The 17,838-nt window shown below is 43.6% G+C and overlaps 1 protein-coding gene across 1 annotated transcript in view; it reads left to right on the top strand.

Annotated features, from left to right (window-relative positions):
* Window positions 1-17,838, top strand: part of RAB14 (RAB14, member RAS oncogene family) — a gene marked incomplete in the record, with an annotated part of 850,204 nt that overhangs the window by 510,150 nt on the left and 322,216 nt on the right. The window contains 1 exon segment of the mRNA XM_044058006.1: window positions 6,156-6,243. Coding sequence (XP_043913941.1) covers window positions 6,156-6,243 — 88 coding nt within the window.

The raw sequence follows: 17,838 nt of genomic DNA, 5'->3' as shown, positions 1-17,838 counted from the left end.
CTCTGATGACCAGGATTTGACTTGCGTACCTATGAGGATTCTGACACAGAGGACTCCATTCCCTCTGCTTCCCCTCTTGGTGAAACCTTGCATACTCTTAGGGAACATTTCTGCTGGGAAAGCCAGGATTACTGTGACTCTAAAAGGCTTAGGGAATTCTTCTGCCTCAGCACAGGCCTTTAGCTATCCCTCCTGTACTGGACATTGTAGATGATGCCTTCTCGGAATCTAGCCTGGCCCCTGACACTTTACCTCCTGCTCCCAGAAACCCTGATGGGCATTATAGGGTACCTGACTCTCACAAGTTCCTCTTTAAAAATCCTACTGTGGATCCTGAGACCATTTCACAGGGACCCAAGGGCATTAAGGCTACTACTGCCAAAAATCCTACCCCCTCTGATAAAGATTCCAGGGCGCTGGATAGATGGGGTAAGAAAGTATACACTTCTGCAACCTTGGCCATTAGGGCCTTACACTGCCAGTTTCTTACGTTAAAGTATCAGCAGCATATTATTGGATTGCTTAAACAGAGAATGATGATTCCTGACTGTGCTGAAAATAAAGAATTACAGGATTTAATGCATTCTGCTGAACAAGTTGGAAAACATACTTTGCAGTGTGGTTTTGATTCATTAGAGGCATCTTGCAGGGCTACTGTCACTGGGTCTGTATTGTGAAGGCATGCTTGTCTTAAGGAGCAATGTTTGCCAGATCATGTTAAAGCTAAATTACTGGATGCTCCCTTAAATTCAGACGGCCTGTTTGGCACAAAGCAGAATTAGTACTTAAAAAGATGGAGGAAAAAGCTAAATCTATGCAAACTGTTAAAGATTTCCTGCAAGTACAGCCTCCCAGATTTAGTAGGCATTGGCCCTCTAAGAATTGGTCCTTTCCTGCCTCTTCCAGGCCTTCTCAGTCCAAACCCAGAACCAGCAGAACACCCAGGCTTCAGTCCCAAGGTACTCAAAGGCCTAAGTAGTGGGGGGCTCCCACTTCCAAAGCAGGTAGTAGTAAGACTCCCCCCATGGTAAACTGTCAAAATGACTTAACTTTAAACCTGCCAAGCCCTGCTTAACTGACTGTTCCTTTAGGGGGAAAGATCGCCCTGCATGCAAAAAATTGGGAACTCATTACCCAAGACAAATGGGTTTTAAATATAGTTTCCCAAGGATACAGATTCCACTTCCACTCCTTACCAACCCCAAACGGTTGGCCAGACCTATCCCCAAATCAGTGGCAGAGGCTCAAAAGCAAGTTCGCTCTCTTTTAAGCATCAGTGCTATTTAACCTGTTCCAGAAGAAGAATGGGGACAAGGTTTTTACTTAACACATTTCCTGGTACCCAGAAAAGACAATTCCTGGCGTACTGTCATGGACCTGTCTATCCTAAACACATTTTTGGTAATCCCAAAATACAAGATGCTAACTCTTCATCAGCGGCTTCCTATGTTAGGCAAAAATGCCTGGTTAGCAACACTGGATTTAAAGGAAGGATACCTGCACATCCCTATAAGGGAATCTTGCAGAAGATACCTACGCTTCAGAGCAGGCTTCATGCACTATCAGTTCTTTGCACTGCTCTTTGGCTGATCTACTGCGCCGATGGTATTCACAAAATGTCTAGCTCCAGTCATTGCGTTTTGCAGGCAAAGAAATATTCAAATATACCCATACCTGGACGATTACCTAATTCAGGCAGAAAGCCAGGACAATACTATTAAATCATCTGGCATTTGTAAAGAAATTGCTAACTTCTCTGGGGTACACCATAAACGAAAAGAAATCCCATCCTGTACCCTGCCAACAAATTGTATTCCTGGGAGCAAGCTTGAATACAACTTCCCAGATGGCCTACCTCACGTCAGAGAAACAAGTTCATTTGACAGCCTACTTCTGACTACTGGCCACAAAGACCCAGCTATCTGCAAGGAAAATACTGCAAGTCCTGGGGTTCATGGCCTCTTGCATTCTACTAATTCCATATGCAATATTGCATATGAGGAGTCTACAATTGTATCTAAAAAGCCTATGGTGTTAACACTCTCAGGATCTAGAATCAATGATTCCAATCATACCTTGTCTAAAGATAGAGTTCCTTTGGTGGGCCAAGGCCTGACACCAAAACAAGGGTCTTCCATTCACTCTACCCCCTGCCGCCCAAACCCTAACAACAGACACATCAGACTATGCATGGGGGGCTCACTTGGCAGGGCAGTGCATTCAGGGTAAGTGGAACCCAAGTCAAATGCACCTCCATATCATTCAGAAGGAAATGTTAGCTATACAGAATTCTTTGACACCCTTCAAGGACCACATTCTTCCAGGACTATTACTGGTAAAGACAGACAACACCACTGTTATGTGGTACATAAACAAGCAAGGGGAAACCACTCCTACCCCCTCTGCAGACTAGCCATGGCTCTGTGGAACACAGCCTTGAGCTACCAAGTGCACCTACAAGCTTATTTCCTCTCAGGCAAGCTAAATTCACTGGCAGACGACCTAAGCAGAAATCTCATGGACCCACACGAGTGGAAACTGGAACCAAAGATATTCAACATGTTGAGAAACAAATGGGGAAGCCCAGAGATAGATCTGTTTGCCTCCCCTCAGAACTACCAATTGGACAAATTCTGCACAAGGACTCCCCACAGACAAGCTTGGAAAGTGGATGCCTTGTCTTTCACCTGGGAAAGCCTCTCAGTTTATGCCTTTCCCCCTGTACCTCTCCTCTCGAAAGTCCTACTAAAGATCAAACAGGACAAACTAAGGACAAATACGCATTGCAAAAGACTGGCCATGCCAGCACTGGTACCCCCTCTTGCGCGGTATGCCACTGCTGGAACCATGGCACCTGCCTCAGACCCCTTCCCTGCTGTCCCAGCAGGAGGGCCACATTCTGCACCCCCAGCTTCAAATCCTGAACCTTGCAGCTTGGCTAATTACCTGAGCTTTCCAATACTATCCCTCAGTAAGCAAGTGCTGGATGTCATTCTGGAGGCAAGGAGGCCTTGTACTAGAAAATCCTCTGCTGAAAAGTGGAAAAGATACTGTTCCTGGAGCCTAACTCAGGGGATAGGCACAACACTGCCCAGCTTACCACATATTCTTCAGTACTTAACAGAGGTGCTTCACAAGGGCTTTATCTTCTCTTCTATTAAAATTCATGCTTCATCCATTTCAGCACTTTAATACGGAGCCACCCCTCTTCTCTCACCCCCTACTGAAGCAATTCCTCAGAGGGGCCAAAAATTTAATACCACCCAGGAGAAGCCCCTACTCCTGCCTGGGATCTTAACTTTGTATTGGAAAAGCTTACTCTATCTCCTTTTGAGCCAGCTGCAACTGCAGAGTTGAAATACATTTCTTGGAAAACAGCCTTCTTTCTAGCCATCACTTCAGCAAGAAGAGTGCCTGAATTACAGACCCTCATGGCAGTGGAGCCCTTCATCTTCCATGCAGACAGAGTGTCCCTCAGGACCATTCCTTCCTTTATGCCTAGGTGGTATCCAGTTTGGCCCTTAATCAGTCCATTCATTTGCCAACCTTCTTTTCTAATCCACAGAACAAAAGAGAATGAATACTGCACTCTTTGGACGTGCACAGACAACTTAGATTTTATTTGGACAGGACGAAGCCTCTCAGGAAAACTGAACAGCTGCTAGCTGCCTTTGCTGCAGGGGCAGAGGGGAAGGCCATTTCAAAGTGGGTAGGCCATTGCATTCATTTCTGCTATAAGCACCATGGAAAACCTACCCCACAATGGATAAGATCCCATTCCATCAGGGCTGCATCTACTTAAACAGCCTTTCTCAAAGGTGTTCCTACCAGGGACATCCTAGAAGCTGCTACCTGTAGTTCGGTTCATACCTTCACCAAGCATTACCACTTGCCTATTTTTTCTAAATCCAGAGCTGGTTTTGCCACTGCAGTCTTGCAGGGCCTAATAGCTGGTCCTAATTCTCTCTTATTGCCTCCTCCCTTCCTTAGCTTTGAGAATCTACCCAAATGTAATGACTGCAACAGTGAATCACAAATAACATAGTTCAGGTGTGTACACTTAAATGTAGATGTTCAAATGTATTTACTGTTACCCTCCCTCCATCCCCCTGACTTCTATTGGCTATACCTATCTTCTTGTTTACTGCGTTTAAGCTTTCTGGTGTATTTGCTTTTTGTTGGAGGTGTAACCTTGTATATAATTGCTTCCCATTATGGGGGCACCTGACATCTGTGGCAAGAAAAACTGATGTAATGGCATCGGCTGCATGCTTTATACCCCTGACTACCTGAAGTCATGGAAGAAGAGACAGCAACTGACGCAGGACCCAAGACTTTAGTAATCAGGCCAGCTGAGGGCTACCTGCAAGCAGATAACCCAAATGCAATGACTGTAACAGTGAATACACTCTAACATCTACATTTATGGTAAGTGTACACAACTGTACTTTGACTTCTTTTCACTCTGGACAAAAGCAGTTACTACAAGCTTCCTTGCAGAATGTGTTTGCTCACATAAAATGGGGGTTGTTAGATACACCTCAGGTTAAAAACTGGTCAGCTAACTGGCTGGATGATTAACTTTTGACAACCTTTTAGGTGTCCTTTCTTTTTTTTTTTTTTCCTGTGGGCATTCAGCGGGTAATAATGGAGGTAAAAAAAGCTGCTACTAGGAAATCATAAATGTGCAAATGGAGAATATTTTCTAGTTGTTAACTGCTCCAAGAACTTGGACCCTCTTCAAGCTTGGTTGCTTCCAGTTCTTGATTATTTGTGTGAAGAACTGCCCTCAGGAGTTTCTTATTCCTTTGTCAATGTGCATTTTTTAGCCATTTCTTCTAATCTGCACTTTTATTTGCCCCTCCTGCCCTTTCTAACCATACTCTAGTTACAGTTTTTGTAAGAGGTGTTGCATACATATCCACCAAGGAAACTGGATTCCTCTTTAGGATCTTAACTTTATGAATGCAAACCTTATTTTCACGTTTGAACCATCTCATCAGGTTGAATTGAAGTTTGTAACATGGAAGACTGTTTTACTTATTGCCCTCAATTCTGCCAGAAGAGAATCTTGAGTTGCAAGCACTTGTGGTGAATCATTCACCACAGGTACTTTTCCTTTTACAAGGACAGGGTTTCTTTGAGAACCCAGCTGTTCTGTTATACCTTAAATGGTCTCCGAGTTTGCTTTAAGCTCCCTGTCTTCTTCCCTGAACCCAAGAACGAGAGAAAAGACTCTCCACACTCAGATGACCACAAGCAGTTGCTGCCTAGACAAAACTCAAGCCTTCAAGAAAGCTGATCATCTGTCTGCTTTGAAGGTTAGAGGAAAGGACAGTCAGTGTCAGAGAAGACTATTTCTAAATGCTACTGCATTTTGTTATACCCCCCATAATAAGGCACTTCCAGGCAGGTTTAGGGACCACACCACTAGAGGTTTGGGTTCTTTGATTACTTTCTGATAATTGAACTCTAGAACTACTCGACAGCAACTTATTCCTCTCTCCTTACCTTAACAAAATACTACAAACTGATAGGGTTTGATGATGATACTGTAAGCAAACAATGGATGTGTTTTGTTGTGATATTAACAAACTTTTTTGATATTTGATTTAACTTTTCAATGTTATTGCCTCTATCTAAATTGTATATTTAAATTGGTATCTAATAGTGTCATTGGCATGTTATAATTTGTTGGTATATATATTTTAGTTCCTAACTTTTCTTAGTTTCCTGTTTTTACAAGTGCTCTGTGATGAAGCATTGTAACACTTGAGCAGAGATGATCATGTGGGACAAGTAAAAGATGCAAGATTGAGTGGGAAATTAGTAAATGATTTAAGGGAGAGGAGAGTAAGGGCAGTATATATAACAGAACAGTGCAACTTCTATGTAGGGCTTAAAGTGAAGATTTTCTTGTGATGAACATTGAAATTCAGGTATAAAATCTCAAGAGAAAAGTGGTCAAAAGGGTTTAGAGGATATTTTAGGTATTCTGCTGTGTATGAAGCTGCTGAAGAAATGTTTGTATAAAAATCCTGTATATAAAAAAAGTTTGAAAATGGCATGTTTGTCATAAGGCTTTTTGTGTGTAGCTGGTTATAACAAAAGTATATGAATATATATTGAATTTTTTTTTTCTTCTTTAAACACAGGTGATAATTCTTATAGGAAATAAAGCAGATCTGGAAGCTCAACGAGATGTAACATATGAAGAAGCTAAACAATTTGCTGAGGAAAATGGTAAGTGATTAAGAAAAACAACACTACTTGGAAGTCAGCTTGTACAGCTAGATAGGATTGGTTTATATTGGTACCTGTATTTAACTCTCTGGTATTTTAGTCTTTGATCCAGTGCTGTACATTTTCATCCAGTTCAGTGTTTGGGTTGCCAGATCTGTTTGGGTCTGGCATTAGCACCTTCTTCGAGAGGTGTGGATCAGATGCTCTGACTGCTCCCCTACCCATAATACTCTGCTCTGAGAACTTTGCTTTTCACGAGTGAAAATGTCATCCTCTACAAAAATAGTAGATTTTTTTATTTCTGCCTTCTCTTTTAGATTATTAATGTAGTTTGTAATAAAGTAGAGTTTTTTCATTATTGTAGTATTGCTGATGGGTTATAGTTTTAAATATCTTTCAGTTAGTTGTAGGACACATTAAAAATCGATTAGTAGATGTTCGTGTTTCACTGTTGCAGTCATTACACTTGGGTTATCCTGCTGGCAGGCTACCTGCAGTCCGCCTGAATTCCAAAGTCCTGGTTCGGCGTCGGTTGCTGTCGCCTCTTGCCTGACGTCAGTGCGCCAGGGGTATACAAGATGCAGCCGACACCATTTTCTTCAGTCTTTCTTGCCGTGCGGTGGCCGAAGCAAAAGCATTTCGCAAGTGCTGGTCGGCCGACTCCTGAGATTTTTGAAATTGAATTTCAGATCCGAACTCTTCAATAAAGCCAAGTACCCCGTTGGGGAAACTTTTTTTCTTGCTCCAGACCGATATCAGAAAAAGTTAACAATTGTATTTCTTGTGGGAAGCAAATACCTCGTAAGGATTTTCATTCTTACTGTATTCCTTGCTTAGGCCCTGACCACGACGTTGCTAGTTGTTGGTTTTGTGCTAGATTTAACCAACGCACTATTAAGCTTTGGTACGATTTTGCCTTTCATTACTTTGGCCGAAAGTGTAACTTTATAATGCCATCGGAACAGCCGATGACCGGAGTTCATAAAAAGCACAAGGAAAAAGAAAAGGACATGCATCCGAGGTCCAAAACAGACGACGAAGCCTCTGTTAGGCCAGTCACCAGTTCGCCGGTTCTCAGTGAGGTGCTTTCGCAGCCCCTGACACCCGCTACCTCAGAGCCACAGGCCGCCTCTGACTCCCACGTGGAGACAACTAGGCCTCTGGATACTCGCGGTATTGGGCCTTTGGAAACTATTCCCTCAGATGGGTCAGGAGCCGCTGAGCAGGCATCGGCTTCTGAGGGTGTTTTCAGACCTACACAGTTGTATATCAAGCCAACTTCAGCTTCCAAGGCAAAGACTAAAACCGCTTTAAAGACAAAGAAACAAGTACAGCATTCTCCAGGACAGACTTCCATGCTTAAGAAACACATGCTCAAAATGGCCGAAGACCTAATTACTTTGATCAGGGATTCCCATCCCCCTCCTGATAAGAGGCCTAGGCAAGACAATGAATCAGATTCCTCTGACCAGGTTTCCATTTCATCTGATTCCTCTTCAGAACAGGGATACTCTCTTCCTCCCTATGAGGACTCTGATGCTGAAGAGTCTATCCCTTCAGCCTCTCCTCCTGAGGACTATTCTTTTGGGAAAACCCTACATACCATGAGGGAGCATTTCCACTGGGAGAGCCAAGATTATTCAGAATCTAAGAAAAGGCTCAGAGACTTTCTTTTATTGCCTAAGCACAGACCTCTTGCTATTCCACCTGTACTAGACATTGTAGGTGATGTATTTTCAGAGTCCATTCTGTCTCCAGACTCTTTACCCCCTGCACCCGTTAAGCCAAACAGGTACTGCAGGGTTCCAGATTCACATAAATTTCTATATAAAAACCCTGCTGCTGACCCAGAAACTATATCTCAGGGTGCCAAAGGGGTCTAGGCTTTCACTGCAAAAAACCCTGTCCCCTCTGATAGGGATGCTAGAGCACTAGTCAGATGGGGGAAAAAAGTTTACACCTCTGCTACCTTGGCTGTAAGGGCTTTAAATTGTCAGTTTCATATACTTAAATATCCGCAATACTTAATGTCACTGCTAAAACAGAAAATGCTGACAAATTCTGAATGTTCTGAAAACCAGGAAATGCAGGATTTATTGCATGCAGCTGAACAAGTGGAAAAGCATACTTGCAATGTGGTTTTGAGTCACTGGAGGCCTTTTGCAGGGCCGCTGTTATAGGCTCTGTCATTCAAAGGCATGCTTGGTTAAAGGAACAGAATCTGCCTGATAGTTTTGGTGTTAAGGCAGAAGAGCTGTTAAAGAAAATGGAGGATAAAGCGAAATCTATGCAGACAGTAAAGGATTTTTTACAGGTTCAGCCACCCAGATTTAGCAGAAACTGGCCTTCTAAGAATTGGTCCTTTCCAGTGTCAGACAGGCCACAAAGAGGCAGGTACAGACGCCCTAGAGGCAGATCTTAGTCCCAAGGCTCATACAGGCCTAAACAATGGGGTACTTCTACCTCCAAAAGCAGAGAAGACAAATCACAGCCATATCGAAAACAGTCCCAATGACTTTCCACTGCCAATGCCAAGCCCTTATCTTTTGACAGCACCCTTAGGGGGAAAACTAGCGCTTTTTTCACAAAATTGGCACATGATCACCCAGGACAAATGGGTCTTGAATATTGTTTCTCAGGGCTTCAGGTTCCACTTTCACACCCTTCCAAGGACAAAAGGTATGCCAGACCTGCCACACATTCAATGGGCAGAGGCACAAAAGCAAATTTCATCTCTCAAGGACATGAGGGCTGTTCAGCGAGTACCACAGCAAGAGCAGGGACAAGGATTTTACACAAGACTTTTCTTGGTACCCAGAAAGGACAAAGCCTGGCGACCAATACTGGACCTGTCTATTCTAGACACTTTTCTGGACGTTCCAAAATTCAAAATGTTGACACTGCAGCAATTTCTGCCCATGCTGGGCAAGAAGGCTTGGCTCGTAACTTTGGACCTCAAGGAGGCATACCTGCATGTCCCAATCAGACAATCTTGCAGAAGATACCTCAGATTCATAGCGTGGCTCAATGCACTACCAATTCTCTGCACTGCCCTTTGGCTTATCTACTGCGCCCATGGTCTTAACAAATTGCCTGGCACCAGTAATTGCATTTTGCAGACTAAGAGGAATCCAAATATATCCCTACTTGGACGACTGCTTTATTCAAGCAGAGAGCAAGGACATTCTACTAAAGCATCTGGCGTTTGTAAAAAGATTGCTAATTTGCCTAGGGTACACAGTAAACGAAAATAAATCAAAACTAGTCCCCTCTCAAGAGTTAATATTCCTGGGTGCAAGCTTAAATAAACTGCCGAGATGGCTTATCTCACGCCAGACAAGGGCAACTGACTTCTTACTTCGAAAAGATTGCAACAAAAACCCAGTTACCTGCAAGAAAAATTCTGCAGGCTTTGGGCTTCATGGCATCCTGCATTCTGTTAATTCCATATGCAAGACTGCATATGAGGAAGCTACAGTGTTATCTAAAAAGTGTTTGGACTCAACATTGCCTCAGCCTGGAAACATTAATTACCTTCATTCCCTGCCTGCAACAGGAGTTTCGGTGGTGGGCACTGGCCTGCACCACAACAAGGGACAACCATTCACTTTACCCACAGCCAGGCAGACACTAACAACAGATGCATGATGCATCGGATTATGCCTGGGGGGCCCACATGGCAGGAAAACGTTTTCAGGGCACGTGGCCCGCAAGCCAAATGCATCTTCATATCAACCAAAAAGAGATGCTAGCTGAACAGAATGCCCTGACAGCCTTCAAGGATCTACTCCATCCAGGACAACTGTTGATAAAGGCAGAGAGTACTACAGTCATGTGGTACATAAGCAAGGGGGCACACATTCCTACCCCCTCTGCAGGCAAGCCATGACTTTGTGGAACACAGCATTGACTTATCAAGTGCATCTGCAAGTACAATTCCTGCCAGGAAAGACAAATACTCTGGCAGATGAACTAAGCAGAAACCTTATGGATCCTCAAGAGTGGAAACTAAATCCACAAGTCTTCAGCATGATAACAAAGGAATGGGGATGCCCAGACATAGATCTATTTGCCTCCCCTCTCAACTGCCAACTACAGACATTCTGCGCAAGGACCTAACACAAGCAAGCATGGAAGGTGGATACTCTATCATTCAGCTGGAAAACCTTACAGTATATGCCTTTCCTCCACTGCTTCTCCTCCCCAAGGTACTCCTAAATGTCAGACAAGAGAAGCCAAAAATGATGCTGATTGCCCCAGAGTGGCCACGCCAGCACTGGTATCCAATCCTAGAGAGCTTGTCTCAAGGCCCAGCCTGGACTTTACCTCAAATTCCTCATCTACTGACCCAACAGAACAATCAGATCCTGCACAGCCAACCCAGAACCTTAAATCTGGGTGCATGGCGAGTAATATAAACACTCAGAACACACCTCTCTCTAAAGCAGTTATGGATGTTATTTTGGAGACCAGAAGGCCCAGCACCAGAAAATCTTATGCAGAAAAATGGAAGAGATTCTGTGCTTGGAACCAGGCACAAGGAACGGACATGCTTGTTCCAAATATTCCTCAGATTTTACAATGCCTAACTGAGATGCTGGACAAAGGCTTATCCTTCTCATCAATTAAGATCCATGCCTCTGCCATTTAAGCTCATTACAATACGGAACCACCTATTTTTTCACATCCACTGTTAAGGCAGTACCTCAGAGGGGCCACAAACATAAGACCCCCAAGGAAAGCACCGATACCTACATGGGACCTCAATTTGTCTTGGAAAAGCTCACATGGCCTCCTTTTGAGCCAGCCAATACAGCTGAGATAAAATTCTTCTCGTGGAAAACAGCTCTGCTCCTAGCAATAACTTCAGCAAGAAGAGTCTGAGTTACAGGCATTAATGGCTGTGGAACCTTTTATCATTTTCCATCCGGACAGTGTTTCTCTAAGGATGAACCCAACATTTATGCCTAAGGTGTAGTATCCAATGTGGCTCTCAATCAAACCATTCATTTGCCTACTTTTTATCCAAATCCACAGAATAAAGGGGAGAGACTTCTGCATTCTTTGGACATACACAGACAGCTACGCTTCTACTTGGACAAATCTAAAGCTTTCAGAAAGACTGAGTAACTTTTAGTGGCATATGCTGCAGGATCACAAGGAAAGGCGGTCTCAAAGCAGACTATTTCAAAATGGATAGGACACTGCATTCGATTCTGCTATTCACAACATGGCAAATCATTGCCTAAGGGCATTAGGCCACATTCGACCAGGGCAGCAGCCACCTCAGCAGCCTTCCTCGGAGGAGTAACAACCAAGGATATTTTGGAGGCTGCAACTTGGACTTCAGTGCACACTTTTACAAAGCACTACCACTTACCTCTTTACTCTAAATCCAGAGCAGGCTTTGCCACTGCAGTTCTGCAGGGCCTCATAGCCACTCCTAATTCTATTTAGACCCAGCCGCTCAACCTCAGCTTTGGGATTCAACCCAAGTGTAATGACCAACAGTGAAACACGAGTGTAGTACAGTTGTGTACCTACCATAAATGTAGATGTTCGAGTGTATTCACTGTTGCAGTCCAGGTTACCCACCCACCATCCCCCTTTCTTTGCTGGGACTTACCTGTACTTCTCTATTCTATACAACCTATGTGGTGTATTTGCTTGTAGATGAAGGTAATGTTTATGTTAGTACATGCTTTTTTATAAGCAAAGTTTTTAGCCTACCCTTTTGGGGGCACCTGACATCTGGGGCAAGAAAAACTGAAGAAAATGGCGTCTGCTGCATCTTGTATACCCCTGGCGCACTGACGTCAGGGAAGAGGCGACAGCAACCGACGCCGGACCAGGACTTTGGAATTCAGGCCGACTGCGGGTAGCCTGCCAGCAGGATAACCCAAGTGTAATGACTGCAACAGTGAATACACTCAACATCTACATTTATGGTAGGTACACAACTATACTTTAGGTTTTCTAGGTAAGTGTAGTGTGCCACTTGTTAAACTGTTACTGTTTATTACAGCATTTGTAATATTAGATAAAGTTTTAAAAAAGTGCTCTGCATGTGGACACATAATGTCTGCAAGTCAAGATCTTCATTGCTTTTGAGTATATTGCATAGGTGATGCTGACCTACAAGATGATTTCACGATATTTGTGCTGCTTTTAGTCCCAATGTCATTCTAGGCAGAAAAGAAAAGCTTGTTTTAAAAAGATTGGTCATCCCCCCCCCCCCCCCAAAGTAAAGGGTCATCTTTCCCTTCCTCTCAAACCATGTCTTCTGCTCATACCTCTCAGAGCAAGCAATCTGGACAAAGCCATAAATAAAAGAGGGGCAAAGGCAGAAAAAATGGGGACAATTTTTAAATATTGTTCTTACAAACTTAGATAGTTGATAGAATAACAGGTTTTGCATTAGCATACATTTTCCAAAGGGTATATAGTCTGAAACTCAAACGTCTTGTCATTTTTATCTAACTTTGCTCTTTAATGATTTGCAACTAATTTGCCAGAAAACCACAATTTTATGAAAAAACAAAAATATGAGGCAAACATCTGGACATTCTGCACAAATATGTACAGTTGAGAGGTATGCTTCTGCTACTTGGCTAGCAGAAGCTTCTTCAAGCATTAAAGTAGAGAAAAGGAAGGAAAAGGAAGGAGAGACATTTAAGGAGAAACCAAGAGAAGTCAAGTCTACAGAGAAAAGATCTAAAGATAAAACATTGGAAGAAAAAAGATCTGAGAAAAAATGAGAAGAGTCTCCGGATCTGAATGATCCTTTGGGTTCAGCACCTAAAATTCCAAGAGAGTTGGATCCACCAGCTGTTTGGATCTGATCTCACTCTTCTCAAGCTAGGGTCTCACCAGAGCTGGTGAGTTCTCTGCTCCATTCTCCTATTTTATAGGAAAGACCATTCTCCAGACCTCCATTAGTGGTACTGTCATTGAGGTCAGCTCGATCCATCAGAAGCCTTACTGAAATGGCCATCAACCATATGATGTGGAAATTAAGGACACAAATCCAACACTTAGTCCTCCCGGCACTGATCCCACAGGGATCTCTAGGTACAGGCCTTTCTACCCCTTCACCTTTTTCTCATGAAGAATGCTCATATCTGGATCCCATGGGTCCGATCCCTTTCTGTGCATTAGGGTCTGATCTCACAGTTCAAGGAACTTTGACATAGACTACATGCCTTACTGTCCTGACTCTGATTCTTGCAGATCGAGACAAGTCTCTTGAGCCGAAGAGTCTCTTTTGGGTTCCCAGTGGTGGAGTCAACTGTGAATTTTCAGAACAGTCTCTTCCTCTCATGGCCTTGGCAGTCAGTACCTCAGATCGAAGGTCTTCCTTGGAGCTGATCTTGACTGGACTGTGGAAAGATGTCCTCCTGTGTCACTGTTGCAGTATTCTTCACAGTAGGGACCCCCTGCCAAGGATAGCCCAACATCCAGCCAGTATGCCAAAGCCTTTAGACCTTACATGTGCTGTATGTCACACGTATGCTCCCCTTACAAGACTGGGCATAAAAGTGATCAGGTACCCAAAACTTCTTTGCCACCAAGTCTGAACACCATCATTGCTTGTCGTTCTGAAAGTCCTATTGCTATGTCGAACATCTAGCTGTCAGGTAAGTGCCCTGTTGGGGTCTTTTTTTTTTTTTTAATTCTTTGATCTTGTTACCTAGAGTTATGTCACCCAGGAAGGGAAAATGTCAGTGTGGGAGGCAGCTTTCCCCCATAAGGATTGTCACAAAAAGCAACTTTTTCTATCTGGTTGCTTTTCTAAACTGTACGTCCTGTAGCATTTGTAAAGTGATTGTACCCAAAACTGTTAGAAGTTGTTTCTTCCCTGACCATCTATCTTAAGAACCAGAGGCTTAAATTGTTAGCTGAAGGTAGTATGGCAGAATCTCCTACTCCCAAGGTCCCGTTAAGCAAGAAGGCCAAGAAACCTTGGCCGGATTCTTTGGCTGTCCAGCCTCCACCAGATGCCCTCTTAAGCAGTTGAAAGCTATGTAGGCCATCTGGTGTCTACATTTGATTCCTGTGCAGCAACCCTGTCAGAGGCCAGCATGGATCCTTTGTTCCACATCTTCTCTGAGGCTTTGCAGGCATCTGGTCCAGACTTCAAGGGGGAATTGCAGTTTATCATCTCTGAGGTCCCTTGAGGGATTCCACAGATTTGGTCAGTGAAGAGGTTCCAAGCACTCTTATTTAAACTTTCAAGGGTTGGAACCTCTGGTGTTTGTCAGATCTGACTTCCCTGCTAAGAAAAAGCAGAAGACTAAGCATGCTTTGGTATGTCCAAAGGATCCTCAAAAGGAATGGCAAGAGTTTACTGACTGCCTGTTCAATGCTTTAATGACCCTGAAGCCTCCTCAGGGGGTTTCTGTGCCCAACCCCCCCTTAGACTTCTACTCCTTCCAGCAAGTTCAGGAACCCCATTCCTCAGATGAAAATCCAGAGTCTGATAATGAGTACCTGTCCTACTCTTCCCAGATGCCTTCTCCTTTGGCTAATGGTTCTGATGAAGAATAGTCCGTAAGTCCTGAGCCTCCTTTTGAGGAATTATATTTTGGAGGCACTATAACCAGAATGATGGAATACTTTAAATGAGATTCTTAAGTATCTGATTTCCAGAAACGGTACTATGACCTGCTTCAGGTGGATACTCCTAAATCTTCCGCAATATCTCCTGTATTGTCTGCCTTGTTAGACTCTCTTACTACTTCCTCTAAGTCCCCAGATTCTCATCCTCCTGCTCTTAAGGAACCTGACAGATTCTGTAAGGTTCCTGAGGATTGTCAATTCTGATTCTGCTGTGGTGTCAGTCTCCTCTGACAAGCCTTCTAAACTTTTGCCTTCTTCTAAGTTTTTGCCTTCAGGTAAAAATAGTAGGGTAATGGAGAGAATTGATAAGGAGGTTTTTACTGCTCTGCTTTGACCTTTCAAGCCATCAGTTATCAGACCCACATGACTAGATATGCTCTGACCTTGATTGCTCAGATTTGTCAGGTCATTTCTAATTTCAAATCTTCTGTTCTGTCTTTTTTAGGTTCTCCTTCTCAGGTGGCTCATCACTTTGTCAGGTGTAGATATAATGCTGTTGCTGATGCATCTTACAGACCTGCTGCCTTTGGATCTGTATTGAGGCATTATTTTTGGCTTCACCCGCAGTCCCTTACCTGAAGACATTAAGGCCAAGTTATTAGATGCTCCTTTGGATAATAATAATAACATCTCTTTGGGATCGCTGCTGCTGAGATGTTTGTCTCTTGAGGAAAAAGGTAAAGCCTTTGCAGGATCCTAAATGTATCTTTGTATTCTGTATCCCTAAGTTTCATAGGAATTATCCGACTAGGTCTGTATTTGTTCGCAGGCAGCCTCATCAGGCCACTAAAGGCAGGAAGGGTGGTAGGCACACACTCCTCCTGTTAGTCTTCTTAGGATGCTGTGGCTCAGAAGCCTCCTTTATCTCGCAAGCCTGCTTCTCATGGACTTCTTGACCTCCACCACCCCTCGTCTAATTTCCTTTGTCACTTCGCCTCGCTCTCTCTCTGTCTGTCTTCCAAACTGGCATATCATCACCTTGGATTCTTGGGTCTATCTATCAGTCGTTAGTGTTGCTTCAAGGTGTGAAGTCTCTCCCTGTTTTTTTTCAGAGATTCCCCAATGTCCTCTGGAACATTTTCCTCATTTCTTTGAGGTTCTTGGGTCCCGGTTGGACCAGGAAACTATTCAGCATGTCCCTCCTTCTCAGGTAAGAAAGGGTTTTTTACTCCAGGATGTTCCTGGTCTGTCAAAAGGAAGTCACTTGGAGATCTATTTTGGATCTCTCCTTGCTCAACACCTTTCTCTGCCTTTCAAATGCTTGCTCTGCAAGCCTTGTTTCTTCTTCTTCTGCCCCAGGATTTCCTAATGTCCCTGGATTTGAAGGATGCTTAACTTCATATTCCTATTTACCCTCTTTTCATTAAGCTTTTTAATTTTCTTTGTTTCTTCCTCTCATTTTCAGTTCTCTGCTTTGCCCTTTGTACTCTCTCTACTGCCCAAAAGGTATTCCCAAATTGCCTAGCTCCTGTAATTGTCTTTTGCAGGCTCCAAGGCATTCAGGTTTTTCTGTATCTAGATGACCTGTTGCTTCAGTTGCCTTCTCCTGGTCACCTATTACAGGATCTGCAGTTCACCGTAACCTCCTCCAAAGTCTGAGGTTCACTATCAACTTTCTAAAGTCTATCCTGACTTCCTCTCAAGATCATATGTATCTGGGTTGCAGGATTTAGACAGTACCAGTGTTGGCCTCTCTTCCACCTCCATAAGTTCTGTCCTTGATTGCTTTCTTTCAGTCTCTCCTTCCTCTGCTTGCTGTTCCAGCCAGAAAGTTTATTTGAGCTCTGGGATTCATAACTTCTTCTGTTCCAATGCTCAGTGCTCCCTATTGCCAGAGTAAACATGCAGAAGATTCAGTGGTACCACCAATCAGTTTTACTTCTGCATTGCCACCCTCTAGATTTCATTGTTCCTCTCCTTCCTTGTCTAAAGCGCATGTTTAAATGGTGGATTCAGCAATTTTCCCTCACCACAAGCTTGCCCTTTCAACTTCTGGTTCCTTCTCAAAAAATATTCACAGAAGCTTCAGACAGGGAATGGGGTGGGGTGGGGGCTTCCTTTGGCCATCTGAAAGTCCAAGATCTTTGGTCCACCCATCAGAAATCAGACTATATCAACATCAGAGAAATGAGAACTCTTCTGGCCCTTCAGCTTTTTCTTACCCTGTGCTTTCTCAAGGCCATCTGAAGGTTTACACAGATGACACCACAGTGATGTGGTATATCAACAAGCTGGTGGGTGGTCAAAATCTTACCTTCATTGCAGGTTGGCTCTGCAGCCTTGGGATTTGGCTCTCAGTTATCATTTAATATTTCAGGCAGTGTATATTCCCTCAGAGAAAGTTTTAGTGGCAGACACTTTGAGTAGGTCCAAAACACAGGCTGTCACAAATGCGTACTTTGCTGAGACGTGTTTCTGGACATAGTCCATCAGTGAGGTATTCCTTAGGTAGATGTTCTTTGTGTTTCACTGTTCCAGTCATTACATTTGGGTAATCTGCTGGCAGGTTGCCCTCAGTTGGGCTTGGGTCCTGCGTCGGCTACTGTCTCCTCTTCCATGACGTCAGGTCGTCAGGGGTATAAAACATACAGCCGACGCCATTTTATTCAGTCTTTCTTGCCGCGCGGTGCCCGAAGCAGAAGCAGTTCGCAAGTGCTGGTCGGCTGACTCCTGAAATTTTTGCCTTCGAGTTTCAGAACCGAAGTCTTGAAACTAAAGCTAAGTACCATGTTGGGCAAACTTTTTCTTGCTCCTTACCGATATCAGTAAAAGTTAATAATTGCATTACTTGTGGGAAGCAAATACCTCATAAGGATTTTCATTTGTACTGTATTCCTTGCCTAGGCCCAGATCATAACGTGCCTTGCTGTCGGTTTTGTGCTAGATTTAACCAATGCACTGTTAAGCATCGGTATAGTTTTGCTTCTAAATATTTTGGATCAAGATTTAATTATCCTGAAATGTCATCTGTTAGCA

This window comes from Protopterus annectens, chromosome 16.part0, assembly GCF_019279795.1.
Source record: "Protopterus annectens isolate FY-2018-M chromosome 16.part0, PAN1.0, whole genome shotgun sequence".
In the NCBI taxonomy this organism is placed as follows: domain Eukaryota; kingdom Metazoa; phylum Chordata; order Ceratodontiformes; family Protopteridae; genus Protopterus; species Protopterus annectens.
The sequence above is the reverse complement of the archived record's forward strand: the minus strand, read 5'-3'. Positions and strand labels throughout refer to the sequence as shown.